The sequence below is a fragment of the Asparagus officinalis genome, chromosome 1 (assembly GCF_001876935.1).
Source record: "Asparagus officinalis chromosome 1, Aspof.V1, whole genome shotgun sequence".
NCBI classification, from domain to species: domain Eukaryota; kingdom Viridiplantae; phylum Streptophyta; class Magnoliopsida; order Asparagales; family Asparagaceae; genus Asparagus; species Asparagus officinalis.
In genome coordinates, this window is record NC_033794.1 from 39,906,701 (window position 1) to 39,934,374 (window position 27,674).

Consider the following 27,674-nt stretch of genomic DNA (forward strand, 5'->3'; position numbering starts at 1 on the left):
GCAGTTTATACTCGTATACTCGTCGGAGTTTCGAGAAACAGTTTATACTCTTGTACTCTTTGGAGTATGGCCGTCTTCAATTGGCTTACCCTATGTTTGCGGAAAAAGTTGCTGTATTCATTGCTGCATTCATTACAACTTCGATCGTTACAATGAAATAAAAAGATAGCCTTTTTATAAGACTGGTACACAATGAAAACAAAATAGATACAACTCTTTTCAAACAAACGCAAGATCTGTTTATCATCTCTTGCTTGCGTGGGTCTTTTGCCTGTGACGGGGACGTTGATATCCGTGGACCACCGGGCAATCAGATCCGCTCCGAGAAAATCGGGCAGAGCTTCGTCTATCCACGAGGGGATTTAGAATCGATCTGTGTGAGATCTAGAAGTTTACAGCTCCTATCTCGGATAATCGAGATATTCGCTCTACTTAGTACCACCGCTAAGGGGGAACACTAAGGAAAATAGAAAGGGGAATGAAGAAGGAGGCTCCTTTGCTGCAGAAGGCTCGCTCACTCCTCGATCCGGCAGGGCTTCGCCGCTCTCTTCCAAAACTCCTCTCCTCTCTCTCTAGCCTTGCTCCAAGACCAAAAATCCAGCCCCTTGAAATGAAGGCCTAAGGGGCCTATTTATAGGAAACCAAGAGGGGGGGTCTCACTCCTCGATCCGGCAGGGCTTCGCCGCTCTCTTAGAAAACCCCGACTCCTTCCTCCGGCAGGGCTTCGCCGCTCCTCTCTGGAATTTCAGATCTCAAAGGCTAGAGCTCTAGATCTGAAATTCCTCTCCCAAAACCAAGGCCAAGAGAAATGAGGCCCTAGGGGCCTATTTATAGGAAAAGCAAGGGGTAGGGGTTGGTTGAGGACACCCCTAGGGGGGTGTCTCGGCTCCAAAACCGAGACACCCCTTGGGGTGTCTCGGCCATGGCCGAGACACCCCCCATGGGGTGTCTCGGCCAATGCCGAGACACCCCCCTTGGGGTGTCTCGGTTGTGGCCGAGACACTCCTTAGGGGGTGTCTCGGCTATTGGCCAAGACCTGTTTGGGTGTTCCGCCGTTGACTCGCGGTTGATTCGTCGTCCGGATTCGGATTTGAGTGATTCCGGGTGCGTTGGATGCGCGACGAAGAGTTTGACCTGCTCTGGTGATTGGATTATCTGTAGAGTGGTCGAGGCATGGAGGGCGTTGTCCTTTTTGTGAACAGTGCCGGGTTTCCCGATTGGTCCGGGTCTTCGTGATTCCGAAGTCCTATCCGCTCATGTAACTCGTCGATTCACTTCAGTCGTTCGTCGACGTCGATTAGGCTCATGTGGATCGGATGGTGACGTTCATCGTCGTTCGTTAACACTGAACCGGTTGTGGAGAACTATAGGCAATTTTTGATGCCTACAGATACCCCCTCCAAAGTGTTCCTGACTCGTTTCTTTTATAGAAGAGGCTGGAATACTTTGGATGTGATTGATCTGGCCTTCAGTCGGCGTAGTTAGCTTCAACTCTTGACTCTTTCGATTTTCGATCTATCCGATGCTTTGACGAATAGCCGAGGTTCTTCCGGCGCTGCGTTTATCGTCTGGCCGTCGTCGGAGTCTCGAGTCTGCAGCTGATGAATTGAGTTTGGCTCGTGTCATTGAGTTGACTTTGAACTACCTCCGCCACATTGTGCTGGCTTAGGGTTTCGGATCCCCGTGTGTTGGCTTTTTATCGCAACGCGTTGACCGGCGTTGACCTAGGGTTACGCGTTGACCGGCGTCCACCCTAGGGTTTCGAATCGTCGAACGTTGACTTCGGTTGCAACGCGTTGACTGGCGTTGACCTAGGGTTACGCGTTGACCGGCGCTGACCCTAGGGTTTACGGATCGCCATTAACACAGTTTATACTCGTACGTTTGCTGGAGTATACACAGTTTAAGCTCTTAAGGTATTGGAGCACAGCGGTCCCAAGTGTCGGGGTTGCCGGACCAACTGTTAAAGTTGATTCATCTGCTTTGTCGTCCATTTCTGAGATTTGTGGGGCTGGAAATTTGGGGAGGAGGGGAAGTCCTGTCTAAGCGAGCGAAGACGGCAGCGGGGAGATTTCTTTTTTTGGCGGAATTAAAGTGTGTATTATAAAGCAGGAGAGCATCATACTTTTTTAAAGGGAACATTACCCGGTTACCCCCATTTGAGATGGTAGATACCTACACCACTAGATTAATATCCTAGTAGGGGAACCAAAATGTTTGAAGGGCATTTCCCATAATATTAGAAGTCTGAGGGGTATATTGGTAATTTTACTTGTCAAAGATTCAAAGTGAGGGAACACTCTTTTCTTTTCTTTTGTTTTTTTTTTCCAATTGCTTATTTCTATAATATTCTAAATTATAACTGCGACTAGGATCAGACTCACATAATTGAGTGTCACTCTATAAGAGAGGAGAGAGATAGAAAGAAATGAATAGCTCATGGGCCCCCCTGATTTGCATTAATTTCTGTATATAATTCATTTCTTTCTATCTCTCTCCTCTCATATAGAGTGCCCATGGGCACTCTATAGAAAAACCGTAATTGAAATTGCGATTTGATTTTTTTTTCTTTCTATTCTCTTCTTTTTCCTTTATATTTCTAGAACATTCTAAATATGGTATGAGAATAATATTTGAACTCATATAATTAATAGTAATATTCTTTATTTTTCTATTTTTTAATTTTAAATGACTTACTCCAGTTATATTATTGTTAATAAACTCCTCAAAAAAATGTGTTAAGAATATTTTTTTATTTTAAATTACTAAATAACAGTTTAATATTCTTCATTTTTCTATTTTTAACTTTTAATTGACTTACTCCAATTACATTATTCTTAATAAACTCCTCAATAAAATTGTGCTAAGAATTTTTTTATTCTAAATTACTAAATAATAGTTTAGTATCTGTACAGTGAAATTGCATTAACTCAAATCACCATCAAATATTTACAAATATATATATATGATAGAAAATTAATTAGATAACAATTTCATATTTTTGCTCGTGCGAATATGGTTAGTAAGAAAAATAATTTGGTCACAATTTGAGGCATAAAAATCAACATCTAGAAAACCCAAAAACATTGAAAAATGAAAAATAAGAAGAAAAATATCTTGTTAATTATTTTCTTGATTTATCTGATCACTCAAACTGGAATTTAGCCTTTGATGAACGGTCCGCCACACAAGCAAACAAGCTGACGCAAATTTGTGAAGCAAACCTTCAAGTTAGCTGATTATTTCTTGCTTTAAGCTAAAGTCTTCTTGGTCCCCTATTTCTCATCAAAATCCAACTGAGAAGAGACGAAAATAATTTCAAGACTAACTGTTTTTTTAAGCATGTGCAGCACACTTGCGACACATGAGGATAAATTAGACTTAATTTGATCCAATGTAAATCAACTTTTTTAATGTTCAAGTTAGAGCTAAAATAAAATGAGATGATAAAGTAAGAATAAAACATTAGAGTATACCGCTGGGAAACAGAATGCACCCGGATTTGATGAGCTGTGCTCTTCACATGCTTAGCGCTGGAGGATTACCTTGATCGGTTTTATTGTCATTTTGAAGAAAGAAGAACCAGAGAAACAATGAGTTGCGCTTTTGAGCTTTTCATGTACTCGGAAGTATTACAGCTGATAATGTAAGTAAAGAATATTACAACCACAATTTCATATGCTTTAGAAAGATAGGATAAGAGATAAAACGAATTTTATGTAGTTACAGTACCTTGAGCATAATCTGACAGAGATTCGATTTTTTTTTTTTTTTTGCTAGGATAGAAATCAAAAGGTTACAACCGCACAAAAGGTCCTCTCATGTCCCTCTTTATAGAGGCTAGCAAGGTGCTTGGGAAATCAAACTCCCAAAGAATAGACGACGTCGTTCCACAACCATATTGGCCAAAAGATCAGCTGAAGCATTACCTTCTGTGAATATGTGGGAGATCTTGTATTCTTCCATCGAAGAAATGATTGTTGGATTTAATCTAATAAATCTAATTGTGGGCACATATGATTAATCAATGTGTATTGCTATCTTTTAGGATAACCCTCTAAAGTGATCAATCAAGTTGGGTTAATGGGTATTTAAATAAGTCATGGGGTTATATGTGCAGATACCAGGTTGTAATTGTGATTTGTTGAGGGACCAAATTATAAAAGTACAACATCTATAAATAAGGGGTTATGGTCCCTAATCTAGGGTTACACTCTCTAATTCTCTTCACCCCCATCTAGAGGGAAAATTCGGCTAGAGAAACCCTAAGGTTAGAAGATCATCAAAAACCCAAATCAAGTTTTCTTCTATGGATTTAGGTATAAGCTTCCGCTCTTTTAGATTATTGTTAATCTCTTCGAATTAATCATTGGCTTAATATTTTAGATCTCAAGTTTTATTAGATCTAACAAGTGGTATCAGAGCCACCTTTGATTAATTCTTAGGGATTTAAGTTTTAAAATTGGGTTTTTTGATCTTAAATCTCTGGTTTTTGGATTAAGATCTGTTCTCTGATGAACAGTAATGTTCGGATGAACAGCAACGCCCGGTGAAATTTTTCGGATGAACAGTAGTTTTTTTTTTTGAATGAACAGTAACTAAAAAATCATCGGTGAACAGTAACTTTTTGGGATTTTTTGGGTTTTTTTTCTTCGATTTTTTCTTGGTCTAGATCACGAAATTTTTTCCGATTCTGGATCTAGATTTGAAAATAAAATCGATGAATCTTTGGATTTTTTGGGTTTAATCTTCGGTCCCATGCTCCTCGCCGGCGAAGTTTCGCTGGCGGCCTCGCCCTCGACGGCGGCGGCGGCGGCAGGAAACCCTAGGGTTTCGACCTCTTGGGTGCCGGAGCAATGGCGGCGGCGGTTTCAGTTTGAAACCCTAAGGGTTCGTGTGTGAACACATGGCGAAATTTAAGGAGGTGGTTACCTCAAATTTTGGCGGGGCTTGAAAGCTTCAAACGAACCTCGCGTTCGTTCTCAATTTTAACGAACCTCGCGTTCGTTCTTAAGGTGAGCCTCGCGCTCAGGATTAAGGTGAGCCTCGCGCTCAATTTTAACGAACCTCGCGTTCGTTCTTAAGGTGAGCCTTGCGCTCAGGATTAAGATGAGTCTCACGCTCAGGATTAAGGTGAGCCTCGCGCTCAATTTTAACGAACCTCGCGTTCGTTCTTAAGGTGAGCCTCGCGCTCAATTTTAACGAACCTCGCGTTCGTTCTTAAGGTGAGCTTCGCGCTCAATTTTAACGAACCTCGCGTTCGTTCTTAAGGTGAGCCTCGCGCTCAGGATTAAGGTGAGCCTCGCGCTCAATTTAAACGAACTTAGCGTTCGTTCTCAGGTGAGCCTCGCGCTCAATTCAAGTTGAGCCTCGCGCTCAGTTATCAGGTGAGTCTCGCGCTCAGTTATCAGGTGAGCTTCGCGCTCAATTCAAGTCGAACTCCGCGTTCATCCTCAGGTGAGCCCTGTGCTCAATCCAAACGAACCTCGCGTTCGTTCTCAACTTGAACCTCGCGTTCATTTTTTCAAACGAACCTCGCGTTCGTTCTCAAGTTGAACCTTGTGTTCGTTTTCAGTCGAACCTCGCGTTCAATTTTCAAACGAACCTCGCGTTCGTTCTCAAGTTGAACATCACGTTCATTTTTCAGACGAACCTCGCGTTCGTGCTTAAGTGAGTCTCGTACTCAATACATTCGAACCTCGCGTTCGAAGTCAAGCGAACTTCGTGTTCACTATTGATGCGGCATAATTATGTACCAAAATTGCAAGTGCACAATTTATCAAGTTATAGTATAAAAAATATCGATCCTATGAGGAAAGTGATTTTAAGAGATTATTAGAAATGGTTCTTATGTTTTGTGCGTGACAATTAGGAATAAAGAATAAGTGTGATTTTGATGAGTGGTTGTTTTGATTTTTAATCCACTAACCAATTTCAATTACAAAATATAAACTATTCTCTTTTTATCATATTTCAACTTAGATTTATTAAGCATAGATTATCAAACCATTTAAGGAAAGTGTAACCTATCAAATTATCATCTAAGTCAAAATTACTATTCATGATAAGAACAACAACATGATAATAATCCTAGAATTCATAAGCATAACCTATCAAACCATTTAAGATAAGCATAGATTATCAAATTCTTCTTCTACCGATTAGTTCTCTAGTTAATTATACTAAACATGAATATTTTAAGTGCAAGAGAATAATTCATACAATATAAAGGAAATTAGACTAGTTTCATATAATTCTAAACTTCCTACAAGAATTAAATTCACATCTTTAAGAAATAAAAACAAGAAAAAGAAGACTAATTACAAAATTAAAAAGAAAAGAAAAATCTAAACTATGAACAAGAAATAAATCTAATTACAAAGAAAATAAAAATCTAAACTACAAAATATATTAAAAAAATTAAATGCAAGAAAATAAATCTATTCTACAAATTAAAGTGCAGCAAAAAGAAATAAAAAGACAAGAAAATAAATCTATACTACAAGCATGAATTTAAATCTAACTAATAAGCAATAATAAAGAAATTACTAAAAAGAAATAAAAGAGAAAAGAAATACAAACCTTCAAATTGCTCTTCATCTCCATCCTCATCATTCAACAAGAGGAGAAAGAACAAATTTAAAAAGGAAAAAAAATTATTATTATTAATTGCAACTAAAGTTACAATTTTTAGAAGGCCTTCTCAATTAAGAATAGTCCTCCTCTCCAAAAGGAGTTTACAAAATTTTCACACCATTAACCCCTCACTCTCTACCCCTATTTATAGTAATCATCAATGAATATGAACCATTGGATTTGTCTTGAGCCCCAAGCATCAATCTCCACCTTTGAATTTGCTTTTTGTTCTTCTCTAGCCCAACCATAGGAGGCCTAATTGATTTTCAAAAAACAATTGAAAATTAAGTTGATCCATGAAGAGTTTTCAGCAATCAAGTCCGGCCCTTAGAAAAATCAAAGCATTTGGACTCATGGAAAAATCAAGGCTGCTGTAAGTCTTTTTGGCCCATAGCATTTGATTTTCAAAAAAATAAAAATCCGGCCCATTTACAAATCCAATCTCCAGCAGCATTTAATTCGGTCCATGAAGAGAAAAAAATCAAAGCTGCAGTCCCAAAGTTTCAAGACCGGTCCATGAAGAGAAAAAATCAAAGCTGCAGTCCCAAAGTTTCATTCCATTTGATTTTCAAGTCCAAGAAGCCAAGTCCGGTCCACATCTCAGCAGCAATTGAAAAAATAAAATCCGGCCCAATTGAAGATTCCAGCCCACTTGTGCAGCAACCGGCCATTTGATGCTTCCCATGTGATTAAAGCTCAAAGCTGCAGCACTCAAGTCCAAAACCGGTCCATTGGTATTGATTTTGAAAATTAAATCCCAATGCTGAAGCACCTCAAAGTCCGGTCCTTGGAGATCCTCCCCATTCAAATGATTTTTCAATAGAAAATTGAAGAGCAAAGTCCACAAGTCATTTGCAAATAAGTCCGGTTTTGTAATCTTGAATAAATGCACAAAGTCCACAAGTCATTTGCAAATAAGTCCGGTTTTGTAATCTTGAATAAATGCATAAAAGCCCACTTCATTTCAATTATTTGCATCCAAGTCCACGTTTGATTTTGAAATTCCAAGCCTCTACAACCAAGTCCAGCAGTCCGGTTCTATTGGCCTCGACTTTTCAATCTATTTATTCATGTAAAATAGATAATGAGGATATAGAATTGTAATAAAAATATGATTATCAACTATGGTTAAGCCTCGACTTTTCATGGGTCCACTTTGGTATACTTAATTTATTCAATTAAGTTATGGGCCCTAATTAAGCTGTGAGACCCCAATTAAGTTTTTGGAAATTCAGTTGATTTAAATTAAATTTAAATCTAATTTGGTTTTTTAATCAATTATTTAATTCAAATATTATGACACTAAGGTATTAAGGTTGTCTCTCACTCCAATTGATTAATTGAAACAAGAAGTTGCCAAAGTAACCTCTCTTGTGTAGATTGTTCATGAGGAATGTGAGATGTTTGTGTGTATGCTTTCGTGTAAATATTTAATCGGCCCAAAGGAAGGTTAATATTTATTTAGACTGTATACACATCTGCGATGATAAGCGTGTGACAATTATAAGGTTTACATGTGAATAATGAATCGATCCAAAGATAGTTTCATTATTTGACATGAGTTATTGTCAATGTTTGATCATTGCAACAAGGTATCACTTACAAGTTAATATTACTGTCCAAAGACTTGATATTAATGTTGTGCCGGTATCTTGGATGGGGATTGTCATTATTTGAATTTTATTGATTATGGTTATTGATGTGAGCATTTTTGTTTTATTTCAGCTAATGCATCTGCTGCAACAATTTCTGCTAACATCAACTCAATTCCCATGCTAAATGGGACAAACTTCAAGGTTTGGAAAGAGAACATATTAATTGTTCTTGGCTGCATGGATCTTGACTATGCATTAAGAACTGAACAACCCCAACCTCTCAATGCGGATAGCACTCCTGATGCAAAGAATGAGCATGAGAAATGGGAGCGTTCAAATCGCATGAGTCTTATGATCATTAAGCGCGGCGTTTCGGAAGCCTTTAGAGGCATAGAATCCGAAGGGATTACTAAGGCTAAAGATTTCCTTGCCGAAATTGAGAAGCGTTTTGCAAAAAACGATAAGGTAGAAACAAGCACGCTTTTAGCTCGCTTGATTTCAATGAAGTATAAGGGCAAAGGAAATATCAGGGAGTACATTATGGAAATGTCTCATATTGCTTCAAAGCTTAAGGCACTTAAACTTGATCTTTGTGATGAGTTATTAGTGCATCTGGTTCTGCTGTCTCTTCCTGCACAATTCAATTAGTTTAAGGTCAGTTATAACTGCCAAAAGGAGAAATAGACTCTAAATGAGCTCATTTCATACTGTGTGCAAGAGGAAGACAGGCTGAAGCAAGATAAGACAGAAAGTGCTCATTTGGCCTCTGCCTCTAAGGATAAGGGCAAGAAAAGAAAGAATGATAATGAAGCTGCTAAGGGTCCAGTTCAGAAGAAACAATATAAGGATAATCAGGGTTGTTTCTTCTTAACAAGCCTGGACACGTAAAGAAGGATTGTACAAAATATCACGCCTGGCGTACTAATAAGGATATGTTCCTTACTTTGGTCTGTTCTGAGGTTAATTTAGCTTCAGTACCTAGAAACACTTGGTGGTTAGACTCTGGTGCTACTACTCACATAAGTGTTTCTATGCAGGGTTTCCTAAGCTACCGAAAGCCAAGTGATGTTGAAAGACACATCTTTGTGGGCGACGGTCAATCGGTAAATGTGGAAGCAATTGAGCATTTTAGGTTGCTATTAGGAACTGGTTCTTATTTGGACTTAAAAGATACTTTTGTAGTACCGTCTTTTAGACGGAATTTGATTTCAGTTTCTGTATTGGACAAATCAGGTTCTTCTTGTTCATTTGGAAACAATCAATTCAGTTTATCTTTTAATTCAAATGTTGTGGGAACCGGTTATTTGAGTACTTATGACAACCTATATTTGTTTGATACAATTACTTCTTATAATGAAACTTTGCATGCGGAATCACGTGGTATTAAGCGTAAATTAAATAAGGAAAATTCAGCGTCATTATGGCATAAGCGCTTGGGTCATATCTCAAAAGGTAGAGTTGAGCGTCTTGTGTCTGATGGCATTTTGGATTCCATTGATTTTTCGGACTTCGACGTATGTGTTGAATGTATCAAGGGAAAACAGACCAAAGTTAAGAGATTAGGTGCCAACAGATCTTCGGATGTCTTAGAATTGATACGTACGGATATTTGTGGGCCATTCCCTACGATATCCTGGAATGGTCAATAATATTTTATATCATTCTCTCATTCATGAAAAATCTGAGTCTTTGGACATGTTCAAAACCTATAAAGCTGAAGTTGAGAATCAACTCAACAGAAGAATTAAAACCGTTAGATCTGATCGTGGTGGTGAGTACTACGGCAGATATGATGGTTCAGGTGAACAACGTCCAGGACCATTTGCTAGATACCTAGAGGAATGATGTATCGTCTCACAGTACACTATGCCAGGTTCACCTAGCATGAATGGTGTAGCTGAAAGACGAAACAGGACTCTTAAGGATATGGTAAGAAGTATGATTGCTCATTCTTCTTTACCAGAGTCACTCTGGGGAGAAGCACTTAAGACAGCAGCTTACATTCTGAACAGAGTACCAAGTAAAGCAGTTGCTAAAATACCTTATGAGCTTTGGACTGGTCGAAAGCCCAGTTTAAAGCATTTACATATTTAGGGATGTCCAGCTGAGGCAAGGCCTTATAGGCCAAATGAAAAGAAATTGGACTCCAAAACAGTTAGCAGCTACTTTATTGGATACTCTGAACGCTCTAGGGGCTATAAGTTTTATGATCCCACTATAAGGAATATTTTTAAGACGGGAACAGCAACATTCTTTGAGGATGTTGAGTTTGGGGGGAGAAATAAGGTTAGAGACATTAGTTTTGAGGAGGAATTGGCTTCAGATCCAATCCATACAGTTACTTTTGACAATATTCAGGTTCCTATACCTGTTGTTGCTCAAGAAGTAAATCCGCAACCTCAAGATGATAATGTTGAACAACTCCCTGTTCCAGAAGAACAAACTCAACAACCTCAAGAACCAGTGCCACTAAAGAGATCCACGAGAGAAAGGAGAAATGCTATTTCGGATGATTATATTGTATTTCTTCAAGAACATGAGGAAAGTAGTGGAATGTTAGAAGATGATCCAATCAACTTCTCTCAGGCCATGAAAAGTTCTAACTCTCAACAGTGGATTGATGCCATGAATGAAGAGTACAAGTCTATGCAAGACAATAAGGTTTGAAAACTTGTCCCATTGCTAGAAGGTACAAAATTAATTGGTTGTAAATGGATTTTTAAAACCAAGCGGGATGCAAATGGTAATGTGGAGAGGTATAAGGCACGTCTTGTGGCTAAAGGCTATACTCAAAAGGAAGGCATTGATTATACAGAGACTTTCTCTCCGGTTTCATCGAAAGACTCTTTCAGAACAATCATGGCACTTGTTGCTCATTATGATCTTGAGTTACATCAGATGGATGTTAAGACTGCATTTCTCAATGGAGACATTGATGAGATGATTTATATGGTGCAACCAGAAAACTTTGTGTCAGGAGACCCAAAGAATATGGTTTGCAAATTAAGGAAATCCATCTATGGACTCAAGCAAGCTCCTCGTCAATGGTATCATAAGTTTCAACAAATAATTATCTCATTCGGTTTTGAGATGAACATTGTTGATGACTGTGTATCTCACAAGTTCAGTGGGAGTAAGTATATTTTTCTGGTTCTGTATGTGGATGACATCTTGCTTGCCACTAATGATATAGGCATGTTGCACGAAACCAAGAGATTTCTATCAAAGAATTTTGAGATGAAAGATCTTGGGGACGCCTCTTTTATATTAGGGATCCAGATACATCAAGATCGCCCTCGGGGTGTTCTTGGATTATCACAAAAGATCTATATCGATAAGGTACTTAAAAGGTTTGGCATGCAAGATTGCAGACCAGGTGACACCCCTGTTGCTAAAGGAGACAAGTTTAGTCTCAATCAGTGCCCTAAAGGTACCCTTGAAATTCAGGAAATGCAGAAGATTCCTTATGCTTTGGCTGTAGGAAGTCTAATGTATGCTCAGGTATGTACGCGTTCGGATATTACGTACATTGTTGGGATGTTAGGCAGATACTTAAGCAACCCTGGTATGAATCATTGGATAGCAGTCAAAAGGGTTATCAGGTATCTTCAGAAAACAAAAGATTGCATGCTCACATACAGAAAATCAGAACAGTTAGAGGTCATTGGGTATTCGGACTCTGATTTTGCTGGATGCCAAGATAGCAGGAAGTCTACATCAGGCTATATTTATATGTTAGCAGGAGGAGCTATATCATGGAAAAGTGTTAAACAGATACTCGTAGCTTCCTCCACTATGGCAGCAGAATTTGTAGCTTGCTATGAGGCATCTAATCAGGGAATATGGCTGCGAAATTTTGTCACGGGACTGCGCATTTTGAAAAATATTGAAAGACCACTAAAGTTATATTGTGATAATAAATCTGCAGTAATGTATTCCAATAACAACAGGAGCTCAACTAAGTCAAAACATATTGACATTAAGTTCCTGGTTGTGAAAGAAAGGGTACAGAGTGGACAGATATCCATAGAGCACATTGGGACAAACTCCATGATAGCTGATCCTCTTACTAAGGGATTGCCACCTAAGGTCTTTCATGAGCATACTGCTCATATGGGTGTGGTATTATTTGAGGATATTATGTTTTAGTGGGAGTTTGTAATTGTGGTGCTTTATGTTTGGTTGTATTGTCTGATCAGAATAAAGTATTCAGTTAAGACACTCTGCTACATTATGTTTGGTTTTGACCTCACTAAAGGAGGACCAGTTGAAAATAGACATGTACTGATCACATTGCATGTAATTTTCATGCTGCACGTTCATGATTGATCTATGTCGTTTGATTGTATTGGTATATGTGACCATTGATGGGTCGAGTCATGATAAATATGACGAATGCCACTTTGATCCTATATTGATATAGTCAATGGACGAGATTGTTTGGAAATACCTTTTCAGTGATAGCAATTTTGAGCTCATAAGGTTATACACAATTTAAGGAATCATATGGTGCCCAAGTGGGAGATTGTTGGATTTAATCTAATAAATCTAATTGTGGGCACATATGATTAATCAATGTGTATTGCTATCTTTTAGGATAACCCTCTAAAGTGATCAATCAAGTTGGGTTAATGGGTATTTAAATAAGTCATGGGGTTATATGTGCAGATACCAGGTTGTAATTGTGATTTGTTGAGGGGTCAAATTATAAAAATACAACATCTATAAATAAGGGGTTATGGTCCCTAATCTAGGGTTACACTCTCTAATTCTCTTCACCCCCATCTAGAGAGAAAATTCGGCTAGAGAAACCCTAAGGTTAGAAGATCATCAAAAACCCAAATCAAGTTTTCTTCTATGGATTCAGGTATAAGCTTCCGCTCTTTTAGATTATTGTTAATCTCTTCGAATTAATCATTGGCTTAATGTTTTAGATCTCAAGTTTTATTAGATCTAACAATGATGGATTTGCAGTCGACCAGAATTGGGGAATCCGTGTGGTAGGGTTCCTTTCTAAGGAGGTCAAGGACATGCTTAGAGTCGCCTTCAATCCAGACCAAGCACGCCCTGTACCTTTTGTAGCACCAAGTGAGGGCGGACCAAGCACCAATCAGTTCTGCGTAGTTAACCTCAATATGATCAATTGGAATTGCGGTTGCTGCTAATATAGGAGATCCTACACAACGAATGAGGAAGCTCGTGTCTGCCTTGGAAGAACCCAATTTGCATGCACCATCAAAGTTGATTTTAATCCAATTGTCCCTAGGTGGTTCCCAAGTCACCATGGTTGGGGTCCGACTGTTTATGATAGTAGGCTTTAATCCCCAGGCCATAAGTAGAGACAATTCTTCCCGCAGGGGCTTCAATTGGGCATAAAGCAAATTTCTCCAGGACAAGAGAGTTACAAGATTCAAAAATAGCTTCGCTAGGCCTCATTTGATTGTTGAACATACTATTGTTCCGATCTAACCATAACAGCCAAGCTATTTAAGCAATCCAGGCTTGGCGAAAGGCTTTGACGAGACCAGAACCAATTCCTTACCCATGAAGAATATTCCACCAATCCGCCATGGAGCGGCAGGAGATCGTGAGGCGTAATTTTCTCCAAACAATTGTCCACAATGATGAGGATTTTGGACAGGAGAGGATTAAGTGCTGGTTGTCCTCATGGTAATCGTGGCAGCGTGGACACTCTGAGGTCGAGAGAATGTGGCGGTTGGCAAGGGCTTGCCGCGTGGGGATGCCTTTATGGGCTAACTTCCAAATCCAGAAGCGGACTTTAGGAGGGACTTTCAATCTCCAAATCCAAGTCCAGGAGACGTCGCCCCAAGGAGAGGGCGTAGTTGTAGACAAAGAGAGGGCATCATAGACTCTCTTAACAGAGATGTCACTAATAGGTTTTCCCAACCATTGGCGCTGGTCTTGGACGTTGCTCAACGGGAGAGGGATGCGAGATATCTGGGCTACGGTGGCTTCATCAAAAATGGCGCGGAGCTAATGGGTGTCCTATGTTTTTGCAGGCGTCATAAGAGAAGAGACCATGATGGATTCAAGTTGATCGGATATAATGTTGTTGTCCCGAAAAACCGGAGGAGTGGGGATCCATCGGTCCTTGAGAGAAATTGAATTTCCATCCCCTACTGACCAGTGAGTGCCCTCTTGATTCACTGTGTTGGCCTTTGTAATTGTTCGCTAGGCCCAAGAAGTACCAGCGCGACTCGAGATGGAGTTGGAGTTGATGTTGACACGATATTTAACCCTAACAAGACGTGCCTAAAGGCTAGAATCAGAGTGTAACATTCGAATGAGGAGTTTGGCCATGAATAAAAGATGCAGTAAGTCCATTTTGCGGATGCCGAGCCCGCCAAGTTTGTTGCTTTGGAAAACGGAGTCCCATTTAATAAGAGATGGATACCTGTCGGGATCGCCGTCATTTCACAAGAAGTAGCGGAACTCCTTTTCAATGCTATTGATGACTGTCCGGGGTATCCACCCCTTGGATAGCAGGTATGAAGGCATAGTTTGAAGCACAGATTGGGCCAAAGTTACTTTACCAGCAAAGCTGAGTGATTTTGCTTTCCACCCTGAGAGCTTGCTTCTAATGCGGGATAGGATTGGTTTTTTCCCATCCATAGTAATACCAAGATACTTCCACGGAAACTCTCCCTCTTGCATGTGTAGTATTCGACAAATTACCCTCCTATGCCTATGATGGACATTGGAGGCAAAGTATACTCTAGATTTTTGGTTGTTAATTTTCTGGCGACTATGATTGCAAAACAGATGCAGGATGTCTTTGATAATATGAGCCTCCGTCATGCTAGCTTTGAAGAACAATATGCAATCGTCTGCAAAGTTTAATTGAGATATCCTGTCGGCACCCCGAGCAACTCTAAGCTGAGTGATAAGAGAGGAGGTGGCAGCAACATTGACAAGCTGAATAAGAGCCTCAACTTTGAAGATAAATAAATACGGAGCTAGGGGGTCACCTTGGCGGAGACCTTTGTGAGATTCGAACCACTCTGTGGGGGAGCCATTAATGAGAATGTTGAAGCTAGGACTTCTAATACAAGCCATTATTCAGCCAACAAATTTTATAGGAAAGCCAAATTTGAGGATGATAGCTTCCAAGAAGTTCCAATCAAGCATGTCGTATGCTTTCTCCATATCAACCTTGACAGCAACATGATAAGAGGCAATTCGACGATACTTCATAGAATGTAGAATCTCTTGAGTAAGGAGAACGTTGTCCGAAATGCTCCTCCCTGGAACAAAGGCTCCTTGCTCTAGCGAGATGAGTTTCTGAAGCAGAGGCTTAATTCTGTTCACAAGAACTTTAGTAAGGATTTTGTAGGACACATTACAAAGGTTGATTGGCCGAAAGTGTTCCACGGTGCTCGGCTTCTGAGTTTTAGGGATGAGCACTATGAAGGTGAATTTCCACTGGCGAGGGAGAGAGGATAGAGAGAGAAAGAATGACATGGCCTCCATGAATGAGTGTTTTATAGTGTTCCAGTACTTCTTGTAGAAAGATGCAAGGAAACCATCAGGGTCTGGGGATTTGTCCCCGTGCATGGTACGAACAACTGCTATTACTTCCTCCTCAGAGCACATGCTAGAGAGGGACAGAATGTCATCTTGAGATAGAAGGTTTTGAATCATTGAGAGGTCAAGAGCACTGTCAGTAGCTTCCAATGGCCGGAAGCGCTGTTGGAACTTCTTGGTGATAGAGGTAGACACTAACTTGGGTTCCACTAGCAAATAGCTTGCATCATCTCGGATGAAAGTAATGTTGTTTCTGGTGTGACAGGCGATAGTTGTCTTGTGGAAAAACTTAGTATTGCAGTCACATTCTGTAACCCAAAGAAGGCGCGATTTTTGTCTCCAAAGAAGTTGATGATTATGGAGTATGGGGTTGAGTTCATTAGTCAGAGACCGAAGGTGAGCAGTCTCTGTGGACGAGATGGAACCTCTTTCCTCCCGCCGTTGGAGAACACCTATTTCATCCTCAATGGTTCTTGCTTTGTGGAATATATTACCAAGCTCGTGTCTATTCCAAAGCTTGAGAGATTGTTTAATGCCTGAAAGCTTAGAGAATACCTTATACAGAGGGTCGCCAGTGGAAGCCTTGCTCCACTTAGCTTCAATGATATCAATAGTTCTAGAGTATTCATACCAAACGTTTTTAAAGCGAAAAGGTTTGGGGCCGGTTTTCATACTATAGTTGAGATTGAGGTGGAGGGGGGTGTGGTCGGAGGAGATACGCGAGAGGTGACGCACAATCACATTCGGGTAAGCCAACCGCCAGTGGTCCGATGCCAAGGCTCTGTCAAGTCTCTCCCAAAGCCTGGCATTACCCTGTCTCATGTTGCACCATGTGAAGGATGAACCAGAGAACCCCAAGTCGATGAGATCATTATTGGTTATAAAGTCACGGAACTCAGCAGCGCCAGCATCGTTGTTATAGGTTACAGTCCTATCTTCAGGGCCAGTTATTTCGTTGAAGTTGCCAATAAGTATAGAAGGAGTAGCAGAGGCTAGCAGTCCGATGAGCTCCCTCCAAAGGGTGCGCCTCACGTTCTGACAGGTGCTTGCATACACATCCGTAAGGGCCCAAGTTGGATGGCCATTCAACGTGACAGTTCCCGTGATAAATTACCGATCAGAATGGGAGACGTTGAAACTGATTTGAGACATATCCTAGCAGATAATAATACCGCTAGACCTACCAATCACAGGTAGGATGAAATGACTCCATGACAGGGAGATTCTCCTGCAAATTCTTTTAGCGGACTTGAACCCAATTTGGGGTTCCAAGAGAATAAGCAAATGGAGTTTGTGAATGCTAATGAGAGACTTACATCATTCCTCTACCGCCACCTTGGCAGCGCCTCTGCAATTCCAGCAGAGAATCAACATCAAGTCATTGGGGGTGAGTGTTCAGCCAAAGATCCGAAGTAAAAAATAAGGGGACCACCCGTAGAGGTGTGCAGTTGAGATCGACTCTTTGCGACGTTGTATCGTGGCTAATGGATGTGCTTGTTGGCTTAGAGCCAAACAAGCCATGGAAATTTGGTGAGCCGCAAGATACCTTGTCGAGATGCATGGCTTCTCCTGGGGTGTGGGAATGATAGAGGCGGGGGTTGTGGGAGAGTGAAATCCTGGTGCCTGTCGCTGGGATACAAGATCCCAGCTCTGGTTGGGAGCTTGAGGGGTGGGCCCAGTTGAGATGCTCTCAGCTCCTATAGATTTGGCCTGCGGAATCAGATGTGATGTCGTTTCAAGATTGTCGCTATCGAATCTTTTGGATCCATACAAGATAGCTTTACCCCTGTTGATTTGAGTGGATTTGGAAGAAATAACTAATTTGGAAGTCGTTGGGAGCGGTTCCTCAATTGGTGCCCCGCCAACTGGTGGATTTCCATTCTGGTCATCCAGATTTAGAGGAGATTATGTGCCATTGACGTCAACGAGAGCATTGAATTTGTTGACATCTAAAACTTTGGTGGAGTTACGATTAGGTCCTTGACGGAGACGATGAATATCCGACGAACGATGGCCGGAGTTACCCGTGCTCCGCCCAGCATTATTGATAGCGGCTTTCCTTCTCTGGTTGAAATTCGGGACGGCCAACCAAGGGCCATAGATGCCCTCCGATGGGGAAGGTGGGCATGATGAGGTGCCGAGGTACTTGAGTGGGAAGGGTTGGAGTTGGATGACGACGGAACCGCATTTGGTATGTTGGGAGGCTGCAAAGGTTGTGGAGGGTTCAAGGCTTCGTCAATGTGTGCCACCCCGGATTAGCTAGCCGGCGTGTGGGTGCACTGGGCTTGCCGATGCCCGATACGTCCACATTGGAAGCAGTAAATTCCAATCCTCTCGTAGATGAACTCTTGCCAGAACTCTGGTTCGCCTTCAACCTGGATTGGGACTCTAGAAATCAATGGTTGAGAGAGATCGATCTCGATGCATACTCGCTCAAAAGTGCCTCGACGAAGGTTCTTGGTGCTAACATCAACGTCAATAGGAGTCCCCGCTCTCACGGCAATGCTTAGAACCCACTCTCGTGTCATGAGTTCTAGAGGAAGTTTTGGGAGATGAACTCACCACGACTACTTTTAGCACCGCCTCTCGAGATGGACGGAAACGCGATTTCCATTGTTCCAGCGACAGGACCATGCCATCAACTGTCCATAGGCCTCCAGTCCACACCTTCATCATGTCGTCCTCACAAGAGAAGCGGAAGGTGAAAAAACCATCCGTCATTGGGATAATCTCAACATCGTCATTGAAAAAGTTTCACCATCAAATTAAAGAAATGATAAAATTAGAATGGTTTCATCCTCTACTTGCCCCTTTAAACTATTCATTTTGTTCCTTCATACCCTCTAAACTATTTTTAGTCTCGCATTACCCCCTAAATTACTAAATTCGTCCCTTATTACCCTCTGAACTAGTTTGAGCCCCACCTTGAACTATCATTTTATCCATTAAAATACCAAAAATTAATATAAGGAAGGCGGTAATTTGGTACCAAAGCGGAAGTTCAAAGGATAACAAAGGTACAAATTTAGTAGCTCAAGGGTAAGATGAGATTCTACATATTTCAGAGGTAACAAAAAAACGAACTTGGTAGTTTAGAAGGTTAAATGAGACTAAATACAATTCCAAGGTATGAAGGGACAAATTGAAAAGTTTAGGTACAAGTAGGGACTGGAACCAATTATAATTAATGAAGCAAGAAGCCCTTATGACTGAAAGAGATAGTTATCAATTGTATGTAAGAAAAACTAATCACTTCGTTATCTACATAATTTCAAAAGTTTCTGATCATGGATGGAGCTATTTTGTTCAGAGCCCAAATAGTGGAAATGCTCATGCCGTGAAGAACTACAAAAAATAACCATCTATTTATTTAACAAACAGATAGGAAACTGTCCACAAATACTTACAACTACAAACACCTCCAAATCCATCTATCAAACAACACAAATACAGGAATCGCGGATGAACCAGGCTATTTTATTTATATATTTATATTATATTATACCATAATACTGACAACGAACCATTACCACCCCCTCCTCTATAGCTTCAGCTCGTCAAGACGACGATCCATGATCTCAGAGACCGACTCCAAAAACGCAGTCTCGCTGGTGCCTGGAATCACAGAATCCTTAGCCTCACGGACAATCTCCTCAATAATTGATTCCTTCTTCAGAGTTTTTCTGCACAGTATGCTTCCAATGTCAAAGGGAGTGAGACCTCTCTTTGCTCCCTTCTTCAGGAGCATTGTTGAGATGCGCAAAGTGCGCGAGCATTCTAGGGACAGCTCCCATCCGTAGAATTTGAGGAGATTGATGTCTTCTTCTGCATCAAGAGATTTTATGTACCTCAGAGTTTCTGAGTTGAAAGGTTGACGGGCTTGAGGCCAGTAGAGCCATTCGAAGGTGCAATCCTCAAACTGCATCGAGTATAGGAATCAGAACTGAGAGATTGAACACAAAGATTCATGTTTTCACAATCATTTTTACTGCACCGTTGAAGGTTTAGTTTGCTGTTGTCTTTAGGGTTCAAATGCTTGAAAATAGGATTGCAAATGATTTCTAAGCTTATGCATATTGGTGCCAGAATTGTGAAGGTATAATGGAAGCAAAAATAATTAGTCCTTATTAAATGAATTCAAGGGTCACCAAAGAAGTTTATGCAAAGGGAAAAAGGCGAAGTGACACATAAACCTACAAAAGCTTGTGTTTTTCATATGTTGGAAACATGCTATATAAGACTTTTCTGAAACCTGCTCAAATGTAATGCATGACATGACCTGAAAAAGTATATATGCAAGAATCCTGCCATGCTTCATTAAAATTTCTGATAATTCGATACTTCTATGAAGAACTGTGAAATTCATTATGATATCTTCAGATACTTTACTGCAAGAAAGAAGATGTTTACTTGTCCATGTTGCAGAATTAACTAGATGGTTGTTTAGACAGTCAAATATCTATATTGTCCCTTATATTCCTAAATTCGATCGTTTACTTCAACCTTCCTTGTGCGCTAATGCATATTTAAACAACATCCTACTGGTAGGATTCTACTGACATGTCTCGATTCCTGTTTCCAACATAACATACTTATAACATACTAGGTTTCTGTGCAATTTGATATGGAACAGCCTAAAAGATAATCCACATTGAGGAATACATGCAGAAACGTAAACAGTGTAAGAACCTGGTTTTTATTATAACTTGGTAAGGATAAAAATACGCCAACTTCCTAAATTGATAACAATTTTTCAAATGACAGGACTATCTAAGAAACGAAAACACCCCCAACTAATTATATATATGAAATAAAGCATATATCAAACTGCATATATCACAGAAAGCATTTATGATAATGTGATAAGAATGAAGTGGAGGAAAACTCACATTCTCAGGCAAGCAATATCCATGATCAATAGGTATCAGCATAATACGTCCTTCTTCCCCTTCTTTGTGAACTAAAATATTTCCAGCATGACGATCTGCATTCGCCAATCTTATATCCAAAACCGATATCTTATGTACCTCCTCCACAGGAAATGCCCGAGGACCTATATCCTCGCAACTCCCATGATTCTTCACAAACATCTGCATAGATCCAATCTTGTAACCCTTTTCCCCATAACCGTCATAAGAACCGAAACAACTCTTCAAACACTTAGCCATCACAGTCGGTGGAACACCAGAGAAGCCTATTTCATCAGAAAGGAACAACCTGCGCCCATCAATTGGATGATCAAGAACATACGCAGCAACCTCTCTTAATGCACCTTCACCTACTCTTGTTCCCCTCTTCAGCCCTTCACCATCCAAAGACAATGGAAGCCCACGGGGATTGTTCTCAGCCATTGGCTCCTCATCTATTGGTTTGAACACAGCAATGTACTTAAGCCCGGATTCATCCTGCATAAAGTAAGCTCCCCCTGATCCTTCAGAGGATATAACAGGCAAGTTCCCCTTCTCTAATCCAGCAAATGTAGACTTCAACAAATCTTCAATCCCTGGAGAAATCTCAACCTTGGGGTTAACAATCACAGGTTCTATCCACACATTTGTATCGACAACTTTCTTGTTAACTATATTCGACTCTTCAAATTTCCTATCAACAACCTTAGGTTCTTCTTCAGCTACAATTGACAGCTCGAAATCCTTCTCAACTTGTTTGGTCCTAATCTTTGCCGATTTCCTCACGAGCAAATGAATGACAGCATCCTTGTCTTTCTTAAACACATCATTGATGATCCTCTGATCATCAAGCTCCTCACCATCACAAATCAATCTTTGCTCTTCGAGATCCAAGAAATCCTTCCCCTTCTTTGCAATCTGATGCTTAATGTACCCAACATTTCGATTGCACTCAACCTGAAACTTGAATTTCTTCCCACAAGCAGTCTTCACAGTGATCACCCGAAGATCAGAGAGCCGGATGACGAGATGAAGCACATTTCCATCTGAGACTCCGTAATCTCGAACCTTGCAGTTGTTCCTCGCTAACTCTCTGCCATCAAAGACGAGTTTTTGCTTGTTGACGACAAAACCCTTGCAGCTCTGAATACGGAGCTTGACCGAGGCGATCGAATCGTACTCATGGACCTGCATTGGGATCACGGATGAACCCGGGACTGAGAGAAAGATGAGGATCGAATCGGGCAAGCAGTGAGGAGATCTGCTGCCATCGAATCGTATCGGAGAAAGATTTGGGTTCTCCAGGATTGGGCTTAAACACAAAGCAGCAACTCCAGCTGAAGACATCTTGATCTTTTTCTACACTATTTCTTCTTCTAACGAGAAATCTAAAGAAAAAAAAAATTACAGAAAAAAACTAAAAAGATCTAAAATCTATAAATCCATCAAGTTCAGAACTTGGGAGGACAGAAACCTTTATCCCAATATTCTGAAACGAACCCTTGAAGGAATTTTACCCTTTTGCTTCCAGTAAGAAATCAAAAGAGAGGGAATACTACAGAAAAAAAAACCTAATATTCTCGAAAATCTAGAGACCCATCAAGCATTTAAAGAGAAAATCAGAACTTGGGATGAAAGAAACCCTAATCCCAAGATTCTGAAACGAACCCTTAAAGGAATTAGGGTTCCACCAGAGAATTTAAAGAAATTAAAAATAAATAAAAAAATCGGTGAAAGACAAAGAGGGCTAAAACAGTTATAGAGAAGATCGACCGATCGACAGTGGAATCGATTTCCTCTCCTTCTAACTGTTAAAACCTCTGATCGATTCCAAAGGCCCGAGCTTTACTGCTAACTTTTCGTAATTTTTGCAACTAATTGAACCCTAAAAAAGGAGAAAATGGAAAAGTCTTGCGGAACAAATAAGAGGGTTGAGGAGGGCTCGGAGGAGGAGAAGTCGACGTCCGAGGAGACGGCAGTATATACGCTTGGACCCGACCAAACGTTACGGTTTGATTTTTAACGGCGTTATATGATGGTGACGTGGGTTTCTCATCTTGAAGGTTCGTGGAAATAATCTTGGGTGTCTAAGCTACTAAAATGCCCCTCCATTTCCGAAGAAGGTTTTAGGGCTGAGTAAGTCAGAATATCGTAAATAATAAAAAAAACATTTATTAACTTTTAAAATATTTAAAAAAAAATAACTTTAGGGGTTATTAGGGAAATCCCCTTTAACTTTGAGATTTAGGGGGTTTTCTAAAAAATTCTCAGAGTTAAAGAGGATTTTCTGATAGAATAATTTTTCACTTCAGCCCATTTTTTTTATTGAAATCGATCATTTTTTTTATTTATCAAAACCGACCCGATTTATTGATTAGCAGCTTAATCACCTTCCTAAACAGTCGGGGTTGCCAACCCCGACTATTTAGGAGGGTGTTAAACCCTACTTAGAAGTCTTAAACCCTAAAAATTAATATCCTAAATAGTCGGGGTTGGCAACCCTAACTGTTTAGGAAGGTGATTAAGAAGCTAATCAAGAAATCGGGTCGGTTTTGGTAAATAAAAAAAGGGGTCGATTTTAATAAAAAAATTAAAATGGGGTTGAAGTGAAAAATTGTTCTTTTCTGATAAGATTTGAATGTTAAATAGGGGTTTTATGATTATATTTAAGAGGGTTCTACTATTTTGAAAGTAAGGAAAGTTTTCTTATAATCATTCAAAGTTAAACCTGGTTTTCTACAATTTACCAAAATAAACAAAGATTAAATTTTATCGAATTTCATCAGATTTGTCTGTCACACTAGTTACTGCTTCAAATCCGCCGACTTGATCACTATTGTTGACTTGACTTATGTTTTTCTTAGATACTAAATAGCTTATTTTTCAAAACTTACCCAGCTATATTTGATGGAGTAGATCGAATCAAACCAACAAGAATTCTCGTTTTCAAGAAGTTTAGGATTCACTACATTATTCTTATTCTTTCTAGAAATAAATTATAATATAAGTTATTTATTCTATAGTAAATCAATATGTCATAATATCTTTTTTTTTTCCAATTGATTTCTTATGTTTTTCTTATATCAAAATCGAATAAAATAAAACTAACTCGTTTTAGTTTACTTTAATTTTAATCATTATTAATTAATTCAATTTGACCAGTTCTTTTCAAAACCGACGGTGCCGAAAAACACCTTCCGAGCTCACGAGGGCAGAGATTTTGTAAGCAAAACTTTAAGGGCATTATGGACATTTTAGACCTGCAAGAGTACACGCAATAAAGATGGCAACGGTGACGTGCTAGTGCAGAGGCTGAAGCCGCTAAAAGTAACGGAAAATGACGTGTTAGCTAGCAGACGAAAGCTTTAAACAGTCTGCGGAAGTCACGGCCCTCCGGATACGAACCTTTATTAAAAGAAATTAAGCATACTTAATAAAATTAATTAATAATAAAGGGGGAAATCTACGTCTAACGTGGCAAGCAAGCCGTAAACTCCTCTCGCTGTCTTTCACAATTTGCCCCTTTTAAATATTCAAAATTAGCGAGTTCCGTCGCTCTCTTTGCGTATCTCTGTCAAATCACGTAATTAGCTAAAGGGTGAAAAAGGACAAGGGGGATTAAACTAGTTTTGTTTCTCTTTCTCACTTTTGACTTGGGGGGAAAAGAAAAATCACCCTTTATGGGGGGCTTAAAATAACATAACTAATTGTTAATTTTATTGATAACACCACAGCTTGACGCTCGCAGATTGAATAGTGATATTTGCACTGAATTTTCGTAAGTTCATACGATGAGAAACACCAGTTTACTGAAATTGCCATGCGTCTCTATTTAATTCGGATACGTTTAATTCTTGTAGTGTGATATAATTTGTAGTATAGTTACTAGTTAGCATTATATCTGAAACATTTGAAATTACACTTTAACTTTAGTACTTTACTGAAAAATGAGCGCAAGTTGCAGCTGACTCCAATCGACGGTAGACTTTCCAAGCGCATGAAGCTGCACAGAAGTTGCCGTAAGATGACCCCGTACCGTACGTACTTACTTAAAAAATTATAAAATTTAAGGTGTAACAAAAGGAATAGTATTTAACTTAAAAAAAAAGAAAATAAGTGTTATAGAAACGTAGGTGCTGACGTTACTCAAATCGAATCTCATCTTTGATTTGTTGGGAGCAAGGCTTTTGTTTTAAGTAATATTATAGAGCTTGCAATTTTAATCATAACTATCTATTATTTAATGGATAATTATGGTTCATGCTCATTGAAATATGATAAGAAGCACATAATATGAAATGAAAGACATGTTCAACTGTTAGCCTTGAAATTAACTGTATAGCTATCCAATAAACAATAGATTTTTTTTGGTCTTTAACCACGGGTTTCTCACCCTAACATTAGAGATGGAACTAATCATGCTCAGGGCTAGCTGATGGCTACCCCTCCCAATAAAAGTGTCGCTTCCCAGTTTTAAGGACTTGCTTGTCTACCAACGAGTCAACAACTTTATTAAAGAACAACCACCACTATATTTTTGATACAGCAAAGGATTCACATCAAGCACGCTCCGAAGTTCAAAATTCTCAGGCGCTTTTGTCAGTCCTATATATGTTATTTGTAGATTAATGTGACTTTAAGAAATAAAACTATAATTAATTAGGTACATTAGCCGCCTAAGCTTTGTTTAATTGTTGCAAACAGAAGCTAAAACAAAAGCAAACAGTGAAAGGGAATGACTAATGATAGAGGTTTGTGGTTATTGTCGTCGACCGTTGAGGGGGGGTCGGCAACCTTTTCACGCGCTAATTGCACCACATGGGGTTGGCCCACCATAGGTGGGCAATAAACGACAGGTTGATGCCTCCGGCTCCAAGTTACAACGGTCGGTCAAGATTTGGAAACTTGGGTTCCTATTATTACCAGGTGGAATGCACGTGCACTGTACGTGATTAAAAATTATAATTACGTACTTTAAGTTTATCTATTTATTATAACATGGTTGCAAAAAAACTTTATAATTATCATAATATATTATATGTTTTTGGATATTTCCATGTTTGATCTTAACATTTTGTCTTCTAGAGAAATAATAGTGTTTAATCCCTTAAAATATTAATGATATAAGATTAATTAATAATTTGAATGTATAATTTTAAAATATTAATGATGTAAGGAGTCAATACCAAAAAAACTATTATTATTAATGAAAAAAATAATATTTTGAATTCATCAAATAAAAATGATAGGTTTTATCTAGTCATTAAGGATTTTGTCAGTTATAAAAAAATTACTTCCACCTATTGTTTATTCGGGGACCAAGTATTATGGATATTCAAAAAAAAATTTCTAGAACTTTCTAAGTTAGAATGTGTAAATTCAATAAAGAAAGAAAATATAAATTGTCTGATCAATTCCAAAAATTGATTTTGTACTCTTATTATATATTCCCAACTACTAATTGATCTGTCAAAATGATTACTCTTTAGTTTCAGAAAATTATAAAATATGGTCTGAGAATGATTTGCGCATATTATGCACTCATATTGATTGTATTTTAATAAAATAATTAATATCCATCCAATGTCAAACAACATCCAAAAATTTAGCTTAAGGAGTTAGAAGAATACAATATCTGCAATAATACTCATATCTAAGCTATGAGCTTCGTAAACTTATAAGAATGTGAGCAATATAAAATGATAACTTAATTTATTTTGTCAAATAATTTATGACAAATCACAAAAGGTAAGAGGAATCAGAAGGATCATATACCTATCCCAAATAAATATTAAATTTCTCTTAGAGATTCTTATAGCAAAAGATTTTTAGAGTTGATGTGTAGGATAGATTTAAGGACAAATAACTCAAACCAATTCATTGAGTGATAGACTTGCTATAAACTTCACTCTTATAAAATTAATGTCATATGTGCCTTAAGTTATACTTTTTGTTTAAGGGTTAATTTTATAAAACTCCCCCTCAACTATGGGGGGCATGTTAATCCTTCCTTTCCCCCCCTGTTTTAAAACCGAGTAGATATCTACCAAATTTTTGGTGGTTTGTAGATAATCTATCTCAACTTATAAAATTTTGACTTAACCATTGTGAACTTTTCTCACTTAAACCTAACTTCTCAAAACTAATATCATTGAGTCTTATCAATTATGTAACAAGTACTTGACTTGGAAAGACCAAAATATCAATCAATCATAAAAGAATTACCTTTGTTATTGCCAGATAAAACAAAAAGAGGTATTATAGAGGGAAAAAGAATTGTAAATTGGTTGTGATCTTTTTATTATCGGTTGAGGGTTTCTTTTTAATTAAAATTACTTTCTTCAAGAGGATATTTTGTCTAAATCACATATTGAAGTAACTATGTTAAGCGGGTTTGTTAATAGAAGTGTAAAAAATTAGGGGAGTTTTCATGAGACACGATATAGTTGAGAGATTTTTTCTAAATTTGCACTAAAAATGAGAGGGGTTATCTATAATACCACCCTCAAATAAGGGTTTTTTTGTCAAATTGAATCAGTTGAGTGTGTTTTTTAAGACAATCATCATAGTTGGGAGGATCTTTAAAAAATTAACTCTTATTTTAAATATAGCTTATTTATAATTTGTCCCTCAAAATTTTAATAAATTTAATATAGTCCCTAAAATTATGAGCAATTTTAAAAATTTAAGGGAATAACATATAATCATTGGATATTTAAATTAAGGAACTAATACCTAAATAACCTTTATATATTTGCTCTTATAGGCTTTCTATTCAATATCGGCCAATATATTGCTATATAAGCTAATATATCGGGTTAAAGACTTTATCTCGGTAATATTTTATATTATTTTCTTTTGTTTTTTGATATATCGATCATTAACAAAAATTGATTGATGTATCCCTTTGTAGATATCAAGAAAATCATGTCATTTTTAATTTGATTGTTGGCTTGGGTTTGGAGATATTTGGGAAACAAAATTGGAACCC

At 38.7% G+C, this 27,674-nt stretch overlaps 1 protein-coding gene across 1 annotated transcript; it reads right to left on the reverse strand.

Annotated features, from left to right (window-relative positions):
* On the reverse strand, nt 19,115-22,691 carry LOC109823128 (phosphatidylinositol 4-kinase gamma 4-like). Its single transcript, XM_020389418.1, has 2 exons — nt 20,666-22,691; nt 19,115-19,695 (listed from the first exon to the last, which is right to left on the reverse strand). The coding sequence occupies exons 1-2, from the start codon at nt 22,028-22,030 to the stop codon at nt 19,318-19,320; spliced, it is 1,743 nt and encodes a 580-aa protein (XP_020245007.1). The 5' UTR covers nt 22,031-22,691; the 3' UTR covers nt 19,115-19,317.

Coding starts and splice junctions, on each gene's coding strand:
- LOC109823128 (XM_020389418.1), bottom strand. CDS start 22,030: ATGTCTTCAGCTGGAGTTGCTGCTTTGTGTTTAAGCCCAATCCTGGAG. Junction 19,696..20,665: donor GATATTGCTTGCCTGAGAAT/GTGAGTTTTCCT, acceptor TACTCGATGCAG/TTTGAGGATTGCACCTTCGA.